The sequence below is a fragment of the Capra hircus genome, chromosome 29 (genome assembly GCF_001704415.2).
Source record: "Capra hircus breed San Clemente chromosome 29, ASM170441v1, whole genome shotgun sequence".
Classification (NCBI taxonomy): domain Eukaryota; kingdom Metazoa; phylum Chordata; class Mammalia; order Artiodactyla; family Bovidae; genus Capra; species Capra hircus.
The window spans coordinates 46,738,279-46,753,253 of NC_030836.1; the positions used below are offsets into that span (position 1 = coordinate 46,738,279).

A 14,975-nucleotide genomic window follows, 5' to 3' on the forward strand; every position below is an offset into this window, starting at 1 on the left:
AGACTCACGTCCATCGAGTCAGTGATGCGATCCAGCCATCTCATCCTGGGTCGTCCCCTTCTCCTCCTGCCCCCAATCCCTCCCAGCATCAGAGTCTTTTCCAATGAGTCAACTCTTTGCATGAGGTGGCCAAAGTACTGGAGCTTCAGCTTTAGCATCATTCCTTCCAAAGAAATCCCAGGCTTGATCTCCTTCGAAGGGACTGGTTGGATCTCTTTGCAGTCCAAGGGACCCTCAAGAGTCTTCTCCAACACCACAGTTCAAACGCACCAATTCTTCAGCGCTCAGCCTTCTTCACAGTCCAACTCTCACATCCATACATGACCACAGGAAAAACCATAGCCTTGACTAGATGGACTTTAGTTGGCAAAGTAATGCCTCTGCTTTTGAATATACTATCTAGGTTGGTCATAACTTTTCTTCCAAGGAGTAAACGTCTTTTAATTTCATGGCTGCAGTCACCATCTGCAGTGATTTTGGAGCCCAAAAAAATAAAGTCTGACACTGTCTCTACTGTTTCCCCATCTATTTCCCATGAAGTGATGGGACCAGATGCCATGATCTTCGTTTTCTGAATGTTGAGCTTTAAGCCAACTTTTTCACTCTCCTCTTTCACTTTCATCAAGAGGCTTTTTAGCTCTTCACTTTCTGCCGTAAGGGTGGTATCATCTGCATATCTGAGGTTATTGATATTTCTCCCGGCCATCTTGATTCCACCTTGTGTTTCTTCCAGTCCAGCGTTTCTCATGATGTACTCTGCATAGAAGTTAAATAAGCAGGGGGACAATATACAGCCTTGACGTACTCCTTTTCCTATTTGGAACCAGTCTGTTGTTCCATGTCCAGTTCTAACTGTTGCTTCTTGACCTGCATACAGATTTCTCAAGAGGCAGGTCAGGTGGCCTGGTATTCCCATCTCTTTCAGAATTTTCCACAGTTTATTGTGATCCACACAGTCAAAGGCTTTGGCATAGTCAAGGAAGCAGAAATAGATGTTTTTCTGGAACTCTCTTGCTTTTTCCATGATCCAGTGGATGTTGGCAATTTGATCTCTGGTTCCTCTGCCTTTTCTAAAACCAGCTTGAACATCAGGGAGTTCACGGTTCATGTACTGCTGAAGTCTGGCTTGGAGAATTTTGAGCATTACTTTACTAGCATGTGAGATGAGTGCAATTGTGCGGTAGTTTGAGCATTCTTTGGCATTGCCTTTCTTTGGAACTGGAATGAAAACTGACCTTTTCCAGTCCTGTGGCCACTGCTGAGTTTTCCAAACTTGCTGGCATATTGAGTGCAGCACTTTCATAGCATCATCTTTCAGGATTTGAAACAGCTCAACTGGAATTCCATCACCTCCACTAGCTTTGTTCATAGTGATGCTTTCTAAGGCCCACTTGACTTCACATTCCAGGATGTCTGGCTCTAGATGAGTGATCACATCATCATGATTATCTGGGTCGTGAAGATCTTTTTTGTACAGTTCTTCCGTGTATTCTTGCCACCTCTTCTTAATATCTTCTGCTTCTGTTAGGTCCAGACCATTTCTGTCCTTTATCGAGCCAATCTTTGCATGAAATGTTCCCTTGGTATTTCTAATTTTCTTGAAGTGATCTCTAGTCTTTCCCATTCTGTTCTTTTCCTCTATTTCTTTGCACTGATCGCTGAAGAAGGCTTTCTTATCTCTTCTTGCTATTCTTTGGAACTCTGCATTCAGATGCTTATATCTTTCTTTTTCTCCTTTGCTTTTCGCCTCTCTTCTTTTCACAGCTATTTGTAAGGCCTCCCCAGACAGCCATTTTGCTTTTTTGCATTTCTTTTCCATGGGGATGGTCTTGATCCCTGTCTCCTGTACAATGTCACAAACCTCATTCCATAGTTCATCAGGCACTCTTATCTATCAGATCTAGACCCTTAAATCTATTTCCACTTCCACTGTATAATCATAAGGGATTTGATTTAGGTCATACCTGAATGGTCTAACGGTTTTCCCTACTTTCTTCAATTTAAGTCTGAATTTGGCAATAAGGAGTTCATGATCTGAGCCATAGTCAGCTCCCGGTGTTGTTTTTGACTGTATAGAGCTTCTCCATCTTTGGCTGCAAAGAATATAATCAACCTGATTTCGGTGTTGACCATCTGGTGATGTCCATGTGTAGAGTCTTCTCTCGTGTTGTTGGAAGAGGGTGTTTGCTATGACCAGTGCATTTTCTTGGCAAAACTCTATTAGTTTTTGGCTGCGCAGGCACAGGAGGACCTAGAGGAGCTATTCCACGTTGAAGGTCAGGAACGGTGGCAGTAAGGAGATACCCCTCGTCCAAGGTAAGGAGCAGCGGCTGTGCTTTGCTGGAGCAGCCGTGAAGAGATACCCCCACGCCAAGGTAAGAGAAACCCAAGTAAGATAGTAAGTGTTGCAAGAGGGCATCAGAGGGCAGACACACTGAAACCATACTCACAGAAAACTAGTCAATCTAATCACACCAGGACCAGAGCCTTGTCTAACTCAATGAAACCAAGCCATGCCTGCGGGGCAACCCAAGACGGGCGGGTCATGGTGGAGAGGCCTGACAGAACGTGGTCCACTGGAGAAGGGATGGCAAGCCACTTCAGTATTCTTGCCTTGAGAACCCCATGAACAATAGGAAAAGGCAAAATGATAGGATACCAAAAAGAGGAACTCCCCAGGTCATTAGGTGCCCAACATGCTACTGGAGATCAGTGGAGAAATAACTCCAGAAAGAAATGAATGGATGGAGCCAAAGCAAAAACAATACCCAGCTGTGGATGTGACTGGTGATAGAAGCAAGATCCGATGCTGTGAAGAGCAATATTGCATAGGAACCTGGAATGTCAGGTCCATGAATCAAGGCAAATTGGAAGTGGTCAAACAAGAGACGGCAAGGGTGAACGTCGACATTTTAGGAATCAGCGAACTAAAATGAACTGGAATGGGTGAATTTAACTCAGATGACCATTATACCTACTACTGCTGGCAGGAATCCCTCAGACGAAATGGAGTAGCCATCATGGTCAACAAAAGAGTCCGAAATGCAGTACTTGGATGCAATCTCAAAAACAACAGAATGATCTCTGTTCGTCTCCAAAGCAAACCATTCAATATCACAGTTATCCAAGTCGATGCCCCAACCAGTAACGCTGAAGAAACTGAAGTTGAATGGTTTCATGAAGACCTACAAGATCTTTTAGAACTAACACCCAAAAAAGATGTCCTTTTCATTATAGGGGACTGGAATGCAAAAAAAAAGTCATAAGGAAATCAACTCTAAATATTAATTGGAAGGATTGATGCTGAAGCTGAAGCTCCAATACTTTGGCCACTTGATGCAAAGAGCTGACTCACTGGAAAAGACCCTGACCCTGGGAAAGGTTGAGAGCAGGAGGAAAGAGTGGCAGCAGAGGATGAGATGGTTGGATGGCATCACTGACTCAATGGACATGAGTCTGAGCAAAATCCATGAGACAGTGAAGGACAGGGAAGGCTGCTGTGCTACAGTCCGTGGAGTAGCAGAGAGCTGGACATGACTTAATAACTGAACAACAACAGTAATGTCCCTTCTGCTGTTGATTCTTCAGTCTTCTCTTTTTCTTAATCAATCCTGCTTAAAGGTTTGCCAATTCTTGTTGATCTTTTCAAAGAATGAACTTCTTGAGCTTTGTTCATTTTCTCTGATTTCTATTTTGTTAATTTCTACTCTATATCCTTCCTTCTTCCTGCTTTGGGTTTAGTTTTGCTCTTTTTCTGGTGTTTTAAGGTAAAAGGTTAGATTATTGATTGATTCCTTCTTTTTAAAATACAGGTGTTCACAACTATAATTTCCCTCAGGCACTGCTTTCGCTGCATTCCGTAAGTTTTTGGTATGTTGTATCTTCATTTTCAATCGTCTCAAACTATTTACTTATTTCCCTTCTGATTTCTTCTCTAATCCACTGGTTATTTAGGAGTGAGTTAATTTCCACATATTTGTGTACTTCCCAGGTTTCCGTTATTCATTTCTAATCTTACTCCACTCTGGTCAGAACATATATTGTATGATTTCAATCCTTTTAATTTACTGAGGCTTAAAGTATGGCCTAGTCTACGGTCTATCCTGAACGCTTCACGTCCACTTGAAAAGAATGTGTGTTCTGCTCCTGTTAAGTGGAGTGTTCTATAGAGGTCTGTCAGGAACAGCTGGTTTAGAGTACTGTTTGAGTCTTCTTTCCTTCATCTTCTGCTTATCCGTTCTATGCATTATTGAAAGTGGGGAACTGAAGTCCCACATTATTGCCGAATCGTCTATTCCTCCCTTCGGCTTTGTGAGTGTTTGCTCCATGTATTCTGTGGTTCTGGTGTTAGATGAAGTCACTAAAGTCTTTAATCTAAGATGATGCATCTCCTCACCACTAACACTCTTTCTGCACCATTCTTGCCCAATAACATCCAGTGTAATGCTGTTCGTCGTCACAGGTTTACATTCATCCTGGGGCAATTTACTACTCCTAAAAGAGCTCTGAAACATGGATCAAATCTACACTTTCTTGAACTCTCAATATGTAGCCTCATTATCAACCCAAAGATACTGAGATAAAAAAGTAATTCATTGTCAACAGTCCTTCTCTATTAGGATATTCATCGTAAATAAGCAGAAGAAACAGTGACAATTTTAACATGTAATGAGGGCTGACTTTATCATTCATACCACTCTACAAGTTTTCAAAGAAATACATACTTATACTTACATCAAACATAAAAAAACAGTTTAAAATTAAAAGAAATTTAATAGCAGTCTTTTAACATTTTTAATAGAACAAAGCAACCATTCAGGTATAAATTCTACAAAATATATAGTTATGGATACAAAAACAGTATATTAAGAATTAAATTTGAGTTGTACACAATGTTTGATGAGAATAAAAGTTGACACAACTGTGAAAGAGTAAAAGAACCATACTGTTAATTGAGAAGAGAATATACATGGCAAACTGGAAAGAATTCCTGCCCCATACCACAATTAAAAGAGCGACAGTTGAGGTGTACATACATCTGCTCGACCTCCTCTCGCCTGCGTTTCTGCCAGCCTTCACGCTGTCCTTCCCCGTGTGCTGTACTTTTGCTTGATTCTGCTGATGGTCGTTAGACAACTTGCCTCCATGTCTCCTGCCATTCACCACCATGTTCTTGGATTCTCCCAACCACTTCATACCCACAGGCAGCCTGACCCAGGTGCATTTAGTCACTCTCTTCAAATAGCTTAGAGAATAATTTCAACGTTCTCTCCTGACAGAAACAGAACATGAAAAACAGAGTAAAACGGGGAGGTAAGTACATAGAAGACCGCGCTGCACAGACCCCTGAGCAACTTTCAGAGCAGTAAAAGACCATGCTGCACAGACCCCTGAGCAACTTTCAGCGCAGTAAAAGTAGCTGCACAATCCATGCTTCCACTCTTCACAGACTGTCCTGGCCCTCCCTCCTTCCATCACGCTGAGGCCTACAGAGCCCCCAGACTCACTCCGCCCTGCTCACTGCTTGTGCTAACAGCGACCGGTAACTAGTAAGTGTTCAATAAATAGTTATCTCTCAGTTACCAATAAGAATCATCTTTGCTTCCCATTACTGTGATATCTAGGTATAGCTAGACATCAATAACTAGCTCAAACTACAAGTTTTGGAAAACTGTATTAACTCTGTGAATAAACTACAAGAAAAATTGCTTCTTCTCTTTTTGAGGAGCTGAAGAAAAGGCATCTAAGTTAAGCTTTCTCCACAAGAGTTTTGTTAGTCTGAAATCAGTATTAAGGGTATTTAAGAGACCAACATTCAAATATCAAAATACTGCTCATCATGAAATACCTGCCTTAGCTTTCTTTACATTGGCAACAAGAACTGAAATTATATTTGCTAGTACAGTGGTTTCCCTATCTGAATTTTAAATGGCTGAATTTAGGGGCAAAATTACTAGGACAGTGAGTGATGCTTATCATATGTAAGAACCTATGGAAAAGAAGGTATAATAGATGGCGTTTGCTGGTAGTGAAATAAGCGAGGATGTCCATGTCATCACCTCATTAAGTCAAACTAAAAAGGCTCAAGGAAAGGAAAATACAACAACAGAGCTGAGGGAATTTTCGGATTTCAGCACAACTCTTTCAACGTGCAGAGGGAACTGAGGCAGCACACCCAAGGCGCACAGCCAGCCTGCAGCAGTGTCCAGAGAGGAGCCCAGCACTGCTGCCGAAAGGTCTCTCACTCCAGCAAAGGGCATCTTCCCTCACTTTCCCCAAACACACAGAAAAGTACACGATAAATCATTCTGAAGAACTCCCAGAAATGTAGAGCTGGAGATAATTACTGATACCCAACACAAATACGAAATATTAATTTTTACTTGACCTCCAGTCTCTCTGACATCAACAGGAATTCTGTGTGAACTCAGCGAGGTAGAATGTGTGTTAGAGCAACATGCTTAGATATAAGAAGGTAAAAATCAGCTGATCCATATCAAGAATACTTTTAAATTGTTCTCAAAGATGTATTTTCTCTTAGTTCCTTCACTAATTAAATTCAATTAGTCTACAGCTCTTACTGTACTGATCTTTTGATTCTTCCTGTGGGCTTCACTAAACCTAGAAAAATGCCGCAGCTTAAATAGGTAAAGGCAAGTAAAATACTGATATACCAGTTACAAGCTAAATGTTTTCGAACTAATATACTTTATTAAATAAAACAGTATCTCCTAGCAATGATGGAATATCTTATACTTACACTTAGACAACTGGTCTTTTTGTCTAATTCCTACATGTTCCAGGAAGTCTTCCTTGACCTTCATCCCCAAATCCAGATAGACACCCTACTATAAAACTGGGTGAAAGCCCGTAAGTCACCTTATAGTGGAGGCCTGTCTGTCACCTCCAAAGCTAGCGGAGATGATGGAATTCCAGCTGAGTTATTTCAAATCCTAAAAGATGATGCTGTTAAAGAGCTGTACTCAATGTGCCAGCAGATTTAGAAAACTCAGCAGTGACCATAGGACCGGAAAAAGTCAGTTTTCATTCCAAGCCCAAAGAAAGGCAATGCCACAGAAAGTTCAAACCACCTTAAACTCATGCTCATCTCACATGCTGGCAAGGTAATGCTCAAAACCCTTCAAGCTAGGCTTTACCAGTAAGCGAGCCAAGAACTTACAGATGTACAAGCTGGATTTAGAAAAGGCAGAGGAAACAGAGATCAAATTGCCAACATCCGCCGGATCACAGAAAAAGCAAGGGAATTGCAGGAAAACATCTACTTCTGCATCACTGACACCCTGAAGCCTCTGACTGTATGGATCACAACTGGAAAATTCTTAAAAAGATGGGAATACCAGACCACCTTACCTACCTATTTCCTGAGAAACCAGTATGCAGGTCAAGAAGCAATAGTTAGAACCAGACATGGAACAATGGACTGGTTTCAAAACTGGGAAAGGAATATGTCAAGGCTAAACATGGTCTCCCTGCTTATTTAACTTCAATGCAGAGTACATTGTGTGAAATGCTGGGCTGGATGAATTACAAGCTGGAATCAAGACCGCCAGGAGAAATATCAATAATATTTGATATCAAATATCTCAGATACACACAGATGATAACACTCTAATGGCAGAAAGTAAAGAGAAATTAAAGGGCCTCTTGATGAGGGTGAAAGAGGAGAGTGAAAAAACAAGCTTAAAGCTCAATATCCAGAAAACTAAGATCATGGCATCCGGTCGAATCACCTCATGGCAACGAGAAGGGGAACAAGTGGAAGCAAAGACAGATTTTATTTTCTTGGAATCCAAAATCACTGAGGACAATAACTGCAGCCATGAAATTAAAAGACGCTTGCTCCTGGGAAAAAAAGCTATGACAAACCCACACACCATATTAAAAAGCAGACCTTCCGCGACAAAGGTCTGTACAGTCAAAATACACTTTTCCCACTAGTCACGTACAAATGTCAGAGTTCACGAATGTGAACTATCAAGAAGGCTGAGCACTGAAGAACTGATGCTTTTGAACTGTGGTGTTGGAGAAGACTCTTGAGAGTCCCCTGGACTGCAAGGAGATCAAACCAGTCAAGCCTAAAGGAAATCAACCCTGATTATTCACCGGAGGAACTGATACTGAACCTAAAGCTCCAATACTCTGACCACCTGATGAGAAGAGCCAACTCATCAGAAGAGACTCTGATGCTGGGAAAGACTGAGGGCAGGGAGAGAAAGGGACAACAGAGGATGACGGTTGGATGGCACTGCCGACTGAATGGACATTAATCTGAGCAGATTCCAGGAGACAATGAAGGACCGGGAAGCCTGGCGTGCTACAGTCCATGGGGTTATGAACAACAGCAGCAGCCTGCCTCCTTAAGGGACTGAGGGTTCCTGAAGTCAGGAACGTACTTTTCTTTTCCTTAGCATAGCACAAAGTAGATCAAAGGTACTCAACTGATGAAAGAATAAATTAGGCTGTGATCTAAGCCACCTCACAGGAACTGCCACGTCCGTATTTTTTGGACTGTAAGTTATAACCTCACCGCCAGCTCTCTTCTTCCTCAAGGTGCCTGTGCTGGCACTGGCAGCTGGAGCAGGGCTGGCACAGGCGGCACAGCTCTCATCACCAGCAACCTCCCGCGCACCTACCACAGTGCTTTCAGGTCCACCCCCGACTCTGTACCTCCAGAGAAAACAGTAAGGAAGTTCATCTCAAGAATGTCTACGTATATTGGTAACACAGGACCTACAGACAATGATGAAAGAATGTGTTTTTAAGCCTCTTTTAGGAGTCCTAATACTCCTCAATGATATAAAAGGTAACTATATGGAATAAAAAAGAGGAACGTGGCTTTAGACAGAATTAAGAGACAAAAGAAAGAGCAAATCACCTCCCCAGAGAACCCTTCAGCCCCAACCAAGCTCCCAGTCAGAGGAAAAAAGCAGAAAACCTGGGACAACGCCCAGCAATCTGTGCTTTAATAAGCCCTCCAGGTGATTCTGATGCAACTCCAGGGTCTGAACTACTTTTCTAAGTTACTTGTTCATCTACCAGGGCAAAGAATAGATGTCAAATTTTTAGGGAAAATTAAAGAATAAAAAATTTTGAGGAAATTATACCTATCAACCCAATTTCTCCCAAGAATTCAGAAAGTTCACCAATAAATCATTTTAGTAGTACACTCTAACTCAGTTCATGGAGAACAGACTGAGATCCACTCTAACTTACACATAATTTCAATTAAATGTAGGTTAATGACCAAAAAAAAGGAGCAAATGCATAATCCGGGGTGTCTCAAGTATATTGCAGTCAATTGATACTATTTTATTTGAACTGAAGGACCCAAAGCACTCTGTCAATCAGAAGACGTGGCTGAATTCCACTGGATGGACACGCTGCAGGGATGTCTGGGTGGGCCCCATACTCCAGCAGAGGCGCCAACACTCTCCACTCGTCTGGGCAACAGCAGCTATCGTTACAGCAAAAGACTTCAGCTCACGATGAATATTCTGTGAAAGCAGTTTTAGTAAAGCTAGCAGATTGGGAGCTATGTATAAAATTTTAGCTCAAAATAAACATACCCTCTACTAATCATCAGGTCATCGTCTGCTCTGCCCTCATGAGTACAGGATCTGCTCTTGTTGGCATGATCTTTCCCCCAGGACGATGAGCTGGAAGAACACTTTCATATTAAAGGTGGAGATGGAATGTGAAAAGCTAACACAGGTAGGTATTTTCATAGGAGAAACAGGAGCTCAAGACACGGGGTGGCTCCCCCTCCCAACAGAGGAAGGGTGCAGTCTCTCTGGCCTGGAACCCAGCTGGCTCACATGGAAATACTACCATGGTCTTGACTTGGTTGACAGTATCTGAGCTGTATTTAGAAGTTAAAATCACCTCAAATTTATCTCAAAATTGGCAGAAAAAAAATTTTAAGAAAGGAGTACTGGCTATACTTTAAATGGCCTAACAAGTTACAAATCACTCTGTTGATTTCCCAATTAAAAAATCATGAAAATTATTACATCTACTACACTCCAGTCACTGAGGACGCAGCAAACAAGGCTTCTGCCCTCATCTGTGCTTAAATTCTAATGAAGAAAGCTCCGGAAAATGACAAATTAGCAAATAAACGCCAGCATCTTGGAGAAAATAAAACCATTTCTAAGTGGCAGGGGGTGTTTTAGGTGCAACCCAGGTGGGGCAGGGAAAAGCACCGGGGAGCACTGGAGAGCGAGCACAGGCAAAGGGCAGGTACAAAACTGGGGGAGGAAGGCCCAGCAGAGCCCCGTGCAGCTGGGGCAAAGGAGGCGGCCAGAGGGCAGGAGGCAGGCCAGGGAGGTTCCCAGAAAAAACAGTGTTGACAGGGGGCCTCCAAACCCTGGCTGAGACCTAGGCATTAACTCTCAGTGAGAAAACAGTAGGGATGGGAGCTGAGTGGTAAAGGCCTCTGCTGGCTGCTCTTATGAAGAGGAGCAGCACTAATTAAGCAACTAATAATCTGGGAGGACGAGAGAAAAAGCAGTTAAGAGACCACAGCAATAAATGAGAGGAGAGATGGATACTGGTGGCCCGCAGTAGCAGAGCGGGGGAGAAGGGGTTGAGCTCAGGGGTCCTTTCAGAAGGTTTTGCTGACAAACAGGATTTGCTAACACTGCGTGGAAGAAAGAGGTCTCAGATATGCTTGCAAATGGAAGAAGGGACTCAGAAGTTATGGAGGTGACTGGGGGGCTGTTTTTCCCCACCCCTCTGCCCTGGGAACATGTTCCTGTGAGTCGGGGGTCTGTGGGAGGTGAGCCTAGGGGCTGAGGGGCCGGGGCACTTCGTGGACGGCGTGAAATAGGTGCTGCCCGTGTTCACTGCATGTAAGCCATCACCTGCAGAGACTTAAACACCCTGCTGGAACCTCCCCCAGCCACGCCCCAACCCGCGCTTTTAAAGTCTCTTCAGGTGATTCCTAGAGAAGGAAATGGCAACCCACTCCAGTATTCTTGCCCGGAAATCCCATGGATGGCGGAGCCTGGTGGGCTACAGTCCACGGGGTTGCAAAGAGTCGGACACGACTGAGCGACTTCACTTCAAGACCACAGGAAGGTCAGGTTTTGGTAGGGGCTGGGGGGGAAGGAGTTTGGTTTGGTTGTGTTTGAGGTATCTGTTAAAAAGAGTCCAAGCAGAGAGGTCTAGGCAGCCGGACACAAGGCCCTGGAGGTCAGGTCCAGGCTGGATGTACACACTTGGGAACTGGGGACTAGTGAGAGGTCAAACCACAGGACCAAGTGAAATCTCCTAGGGAGGAAGTACAGAGGAAAGAAGTCAAGGGCCAAGGGGGCCCAGGTATTTAGAGCTCCAGATGATGGAACAGCAGCTGAGGACACCAGGAGGAGCAAAGAGTAAGGAAGGAGGCGAAGCAAGAGTGAATCAGGGACCCGCGTTTCAGGAAGGAGGCCTGGCTGGGCACAGGCTGCGGGGCTCATCAGGCAGATCTCTGAGGGTCCGGGCCGCTGTGAGCCTCTTTTGGAAAGGACAAAGAACCTCTGAAATGGACATGATGTCTTGAAACATGAGCTCATGGGGAAAGAACTAGATGGCAGAAAGGAATATAAAGAATCATGAGTAAAGAGAATCCTAAGGTCTTTTCATTTGTTTAAAATAAGAGAAAGAAAGTCTAAATTTCAGGTACCAGAAAAGATATCTGTAACACTGAGAGGGTGGGAATAGGTCAATTTGAGACCAGCATGCTTTGAGAGTTTCTAAGGATCTTTGTTCTGTTGTTTTTAAATGAGCAGATTTACTAGTTATCAGGAAGGGACTAAAATCACCAGTATGCTGATGGAAGGAATTCCAAAGTGTCTGTACAAGGCTCTGCCCCGTTTTTACAGGTGTCACAAAAGGGACACAACTGGGCAGCTGTCAGTGTGCTCTGGGACGGGACACCCTCCCTTACCCCTACCCGCCCCTGGGGTTTCTTCTTGTCGTTATTCAGGCTCCTCTGTCCATGGGATTTCCCAGCAAGAATAATGGAGTGGCTTGCTTTCCTCCTCCAGGGGATCTTCCCCAACCAGGGATTGAACTCGAATCTCCTGCATTGGCAGGTGGGTTCTTTACCACTAAGTCACCAGGGAAGCTCACAGGGGCGTTTACCTGACACTGAAGCAACAGGAAGGGGCTCACTGGACCAGTGCAGGTGGGGAAGGATGCCCGTGCTTCAGATTCTACTGTCAAATGTAAAGGGCTTCCCTTGTAGCTCAGCTGGTCAAGAATCCACCCGCAGTGCAGGAGCTGCTGCTGCTGCTAAGTCGCTTCAGTCATGTCCGACTCTGTGCAACCCCACAGACGGCAGCCCACCACGCTCCGCTGTCCCCGGGATTCTCCAGGCAAGAGTACTGGAGTGGGGTGCCATTGCCTTCTCCGCAGTGCAGGAGACCGGGGTTCAATCCCTGGGTTGGGAAGAGCCCCTGGAGAAGGGAAAGTATTCTGACCTGGAGAATTCAAATGTAAAGAAAAGGGCATACCACTCATGATGATACAAAACACACCAGAAAACTGCTAAAACAAGAGATGCATTTAAAGAGGAAAGCATATAAAGAATTATTTAGAGTTGTGTTTAAAGAGGAAAGTTTGATCACATTTTAATACCACTAAGGTAAAAAGCACGCGCACACACACCCCCCCATCATGAATTCCAAATCACCAACAGACAGCAATGGCTGTTTTGGGGGAACAGGATTAATATAAAAAAGACTTTTCCCCAAAACATTTACAGTGAACCTATTTCTTTATAATTGGAAAAAAACAAACAGCCCACTCCGCCTAATACTTGAAATTCAAGTTTCCAAAGAAAGCACCGAGTTGCTTCACAGACAGTGTGTCCAGTGAGGGACCCTCAGCAAATGCCAACATGCTTCCAGACTCCCACTGTGAGAGTGTCCTTTATGCACACTCACAAGGACCAAAACTGTTCGTGCCTTTGAACTCAGCTGCTCATTTCTGAAAACTCTAGTTTCAGTTCTTTTTCACTTAAAACTTCTGGACAGGAATTCTTCATTGAGTATCCTAAATACAAATCGGGATTTTTAAAAATCTGTTATAAAAATGAAAACATCAATTCTGAAAGACTACCAAAAATTTTGACACAATTCTGGTAACATCACCAATAACTCTCTAACCAGTTTCTAACTGAACTTGTCTGAAGGTAGTTTATCTTAGAGAAATTATCCACTGACAAGGAAACAATTTCCCAAGTGGCTGAAACGAAAAAGTTGACACGTTTTTAAAAGCAGGCTCTAGCTTGCTAGAGGACTTTTGAAAATCTTTATTGAGAAAAAGCAGAACAAACATTTTTCAAGTGATTCAGTTACAATTTGCTAAGAAAACAATTCAATACACCAAACAGTTAACAGTCTTATTTTGGAGAAAGAGATTATGAACAATTTTTTGACTGTTATATGATATATTCTTCAAAAGGTTTGACTTTTCAAAATGAGCATACACTACTTTTGTAATAAAGAGTAAGTATAAAAAGGAAAATAAAACAGATCTCACAAAAATCCTTCTGCATCATCCATGTGTATGTAAGTTAAAGCCAATTTCTAAACCTTTACTCACAGCAATTAAAACCAGACTTCTAGGCAAATGGGAAGTGAAAAAATGTCACTGAAATCCTACAAGTTTTCAGTGCTTGTGGACTCTGATGCTCACACTGTCACAACGCCAGACTTCCAGGAGCTTTATATTTCAAATAAGCACAAGAAGACAAACACAAATTAAAGGCATAGAAATGAAAGAAAGCACGGTCCAAAGATGAAACAGCAAACAGACACGCACCCCAAAAGAACAAAGAGCACACCCCGGCTCTGCCGTCAGCGCGCCCAGCAGACTGCCCGATACGTGCTTTCGCGGTTCTCCTTCACGGTGCTTATCACAACCGTACTCACTTCTTCTTGCGGTCCTTGATGACGCCTGCCTCTCCCACACAGCGCACCCAAGGTGAGGCACACCTTCACATCACTGGAACCCGTCACAAGGCCCAGCACGGCACAGGCCCACGCGTACCGTACCCCCTTTCCAGTCACAACCCTAACTGCTACATATAGCTCATCCGTTCTTTCAAGTCTGAAATGACAACAGGACTCTATAACATACGGACCGAAGAACTCCTGCCAGTCTTTGTCAACGGCCATTCCAAACTCACTCACATCCAACATGTAGCTGAGGTTCCACAGAGTCCTCCAGTAATGATTCACGCAATGAGACCAGCTGAAGCCTCGCAAAGCCACCAGAAGCATCTGGGATCACTACTACTCCACTGTTCAGACTTTAACGCAGTTGGTCAGGGTAACTGTGCATTGCCAATTTGTTAGAAAACTACCAGGAAAGCTGCCACACCTGTAACCTTAAAACTTGCTCCTGTAAACACTGCCAGAAAAAAAATCTCAAGAATTCAGATGACCTGTCAGAGTTCAACCAGTGGTAGTGCTAGAAATCTCAGGGATGATTATTCTCTTAAATTCAGCAGCAAGCCCTCACCTAGGGCAGGGCGCTGCTCCAAATCCGGAGTTGTCACGCAGATTCCGTGCTCACCGGGCATCTAACACCAAACTTCAGAGCAAAGAACGGGTCTTTACGCTTGTAAAAGAGCTATTAAAAAAGTATCATTTCTGCTTTTCTCTTCCAGCTTTTGTACAAACTCATATGCATCTTGCTTCAGTCAACTCAACAGCTTTCTCAAGCAGTCTCAGGAGGCGAAACCCCACTCACACCAGCAAGAGGATGGTGCCTGAAGACAGCAGTTCCCCACCAATGCACAATAATACTCCAGCCACCTGGTCAGGATAAAAGGATAGCTAGAGATGGCGTCACTAATCCTGCTAGTGGAGTCAAAGTCACTCAGTCGTGTTCGACTCTTTGTGACCCCATGGACTGTAGCCCACCAGGCTCCTCTGTCCATGGGACTCTCTGGGCAAAAACAC

General features: G+C 43.7%; 1 protein-coding gene across 2 annotated transcripts in view; it reads right to left on the reverse strand.

The window, feature by feature from the left end:
- The window catches only part of KMT5B (lysine methyltransferase 5B), a 58,346-nt gene that overhangs the window by 32,045 nt on the left and 11,326 nt on the right, over positions 1–14,975 (reverse strand). For both annotated transcript variants that reach the window (XM_018043198.1, XM_018043200.1), the window contains exon 2: positions 5,037–5,272. In XM_018043198.1, coding sequence (XP_017898687.1) covers positions 5,037–5,196 — 160 coding nt within the window. In that variant the 5' untranslated portion in view covers positions 5,197–5,272. The remainder of the gene's footprint in view (positions 1–5,036; positions 5,273–14,975) is intronic.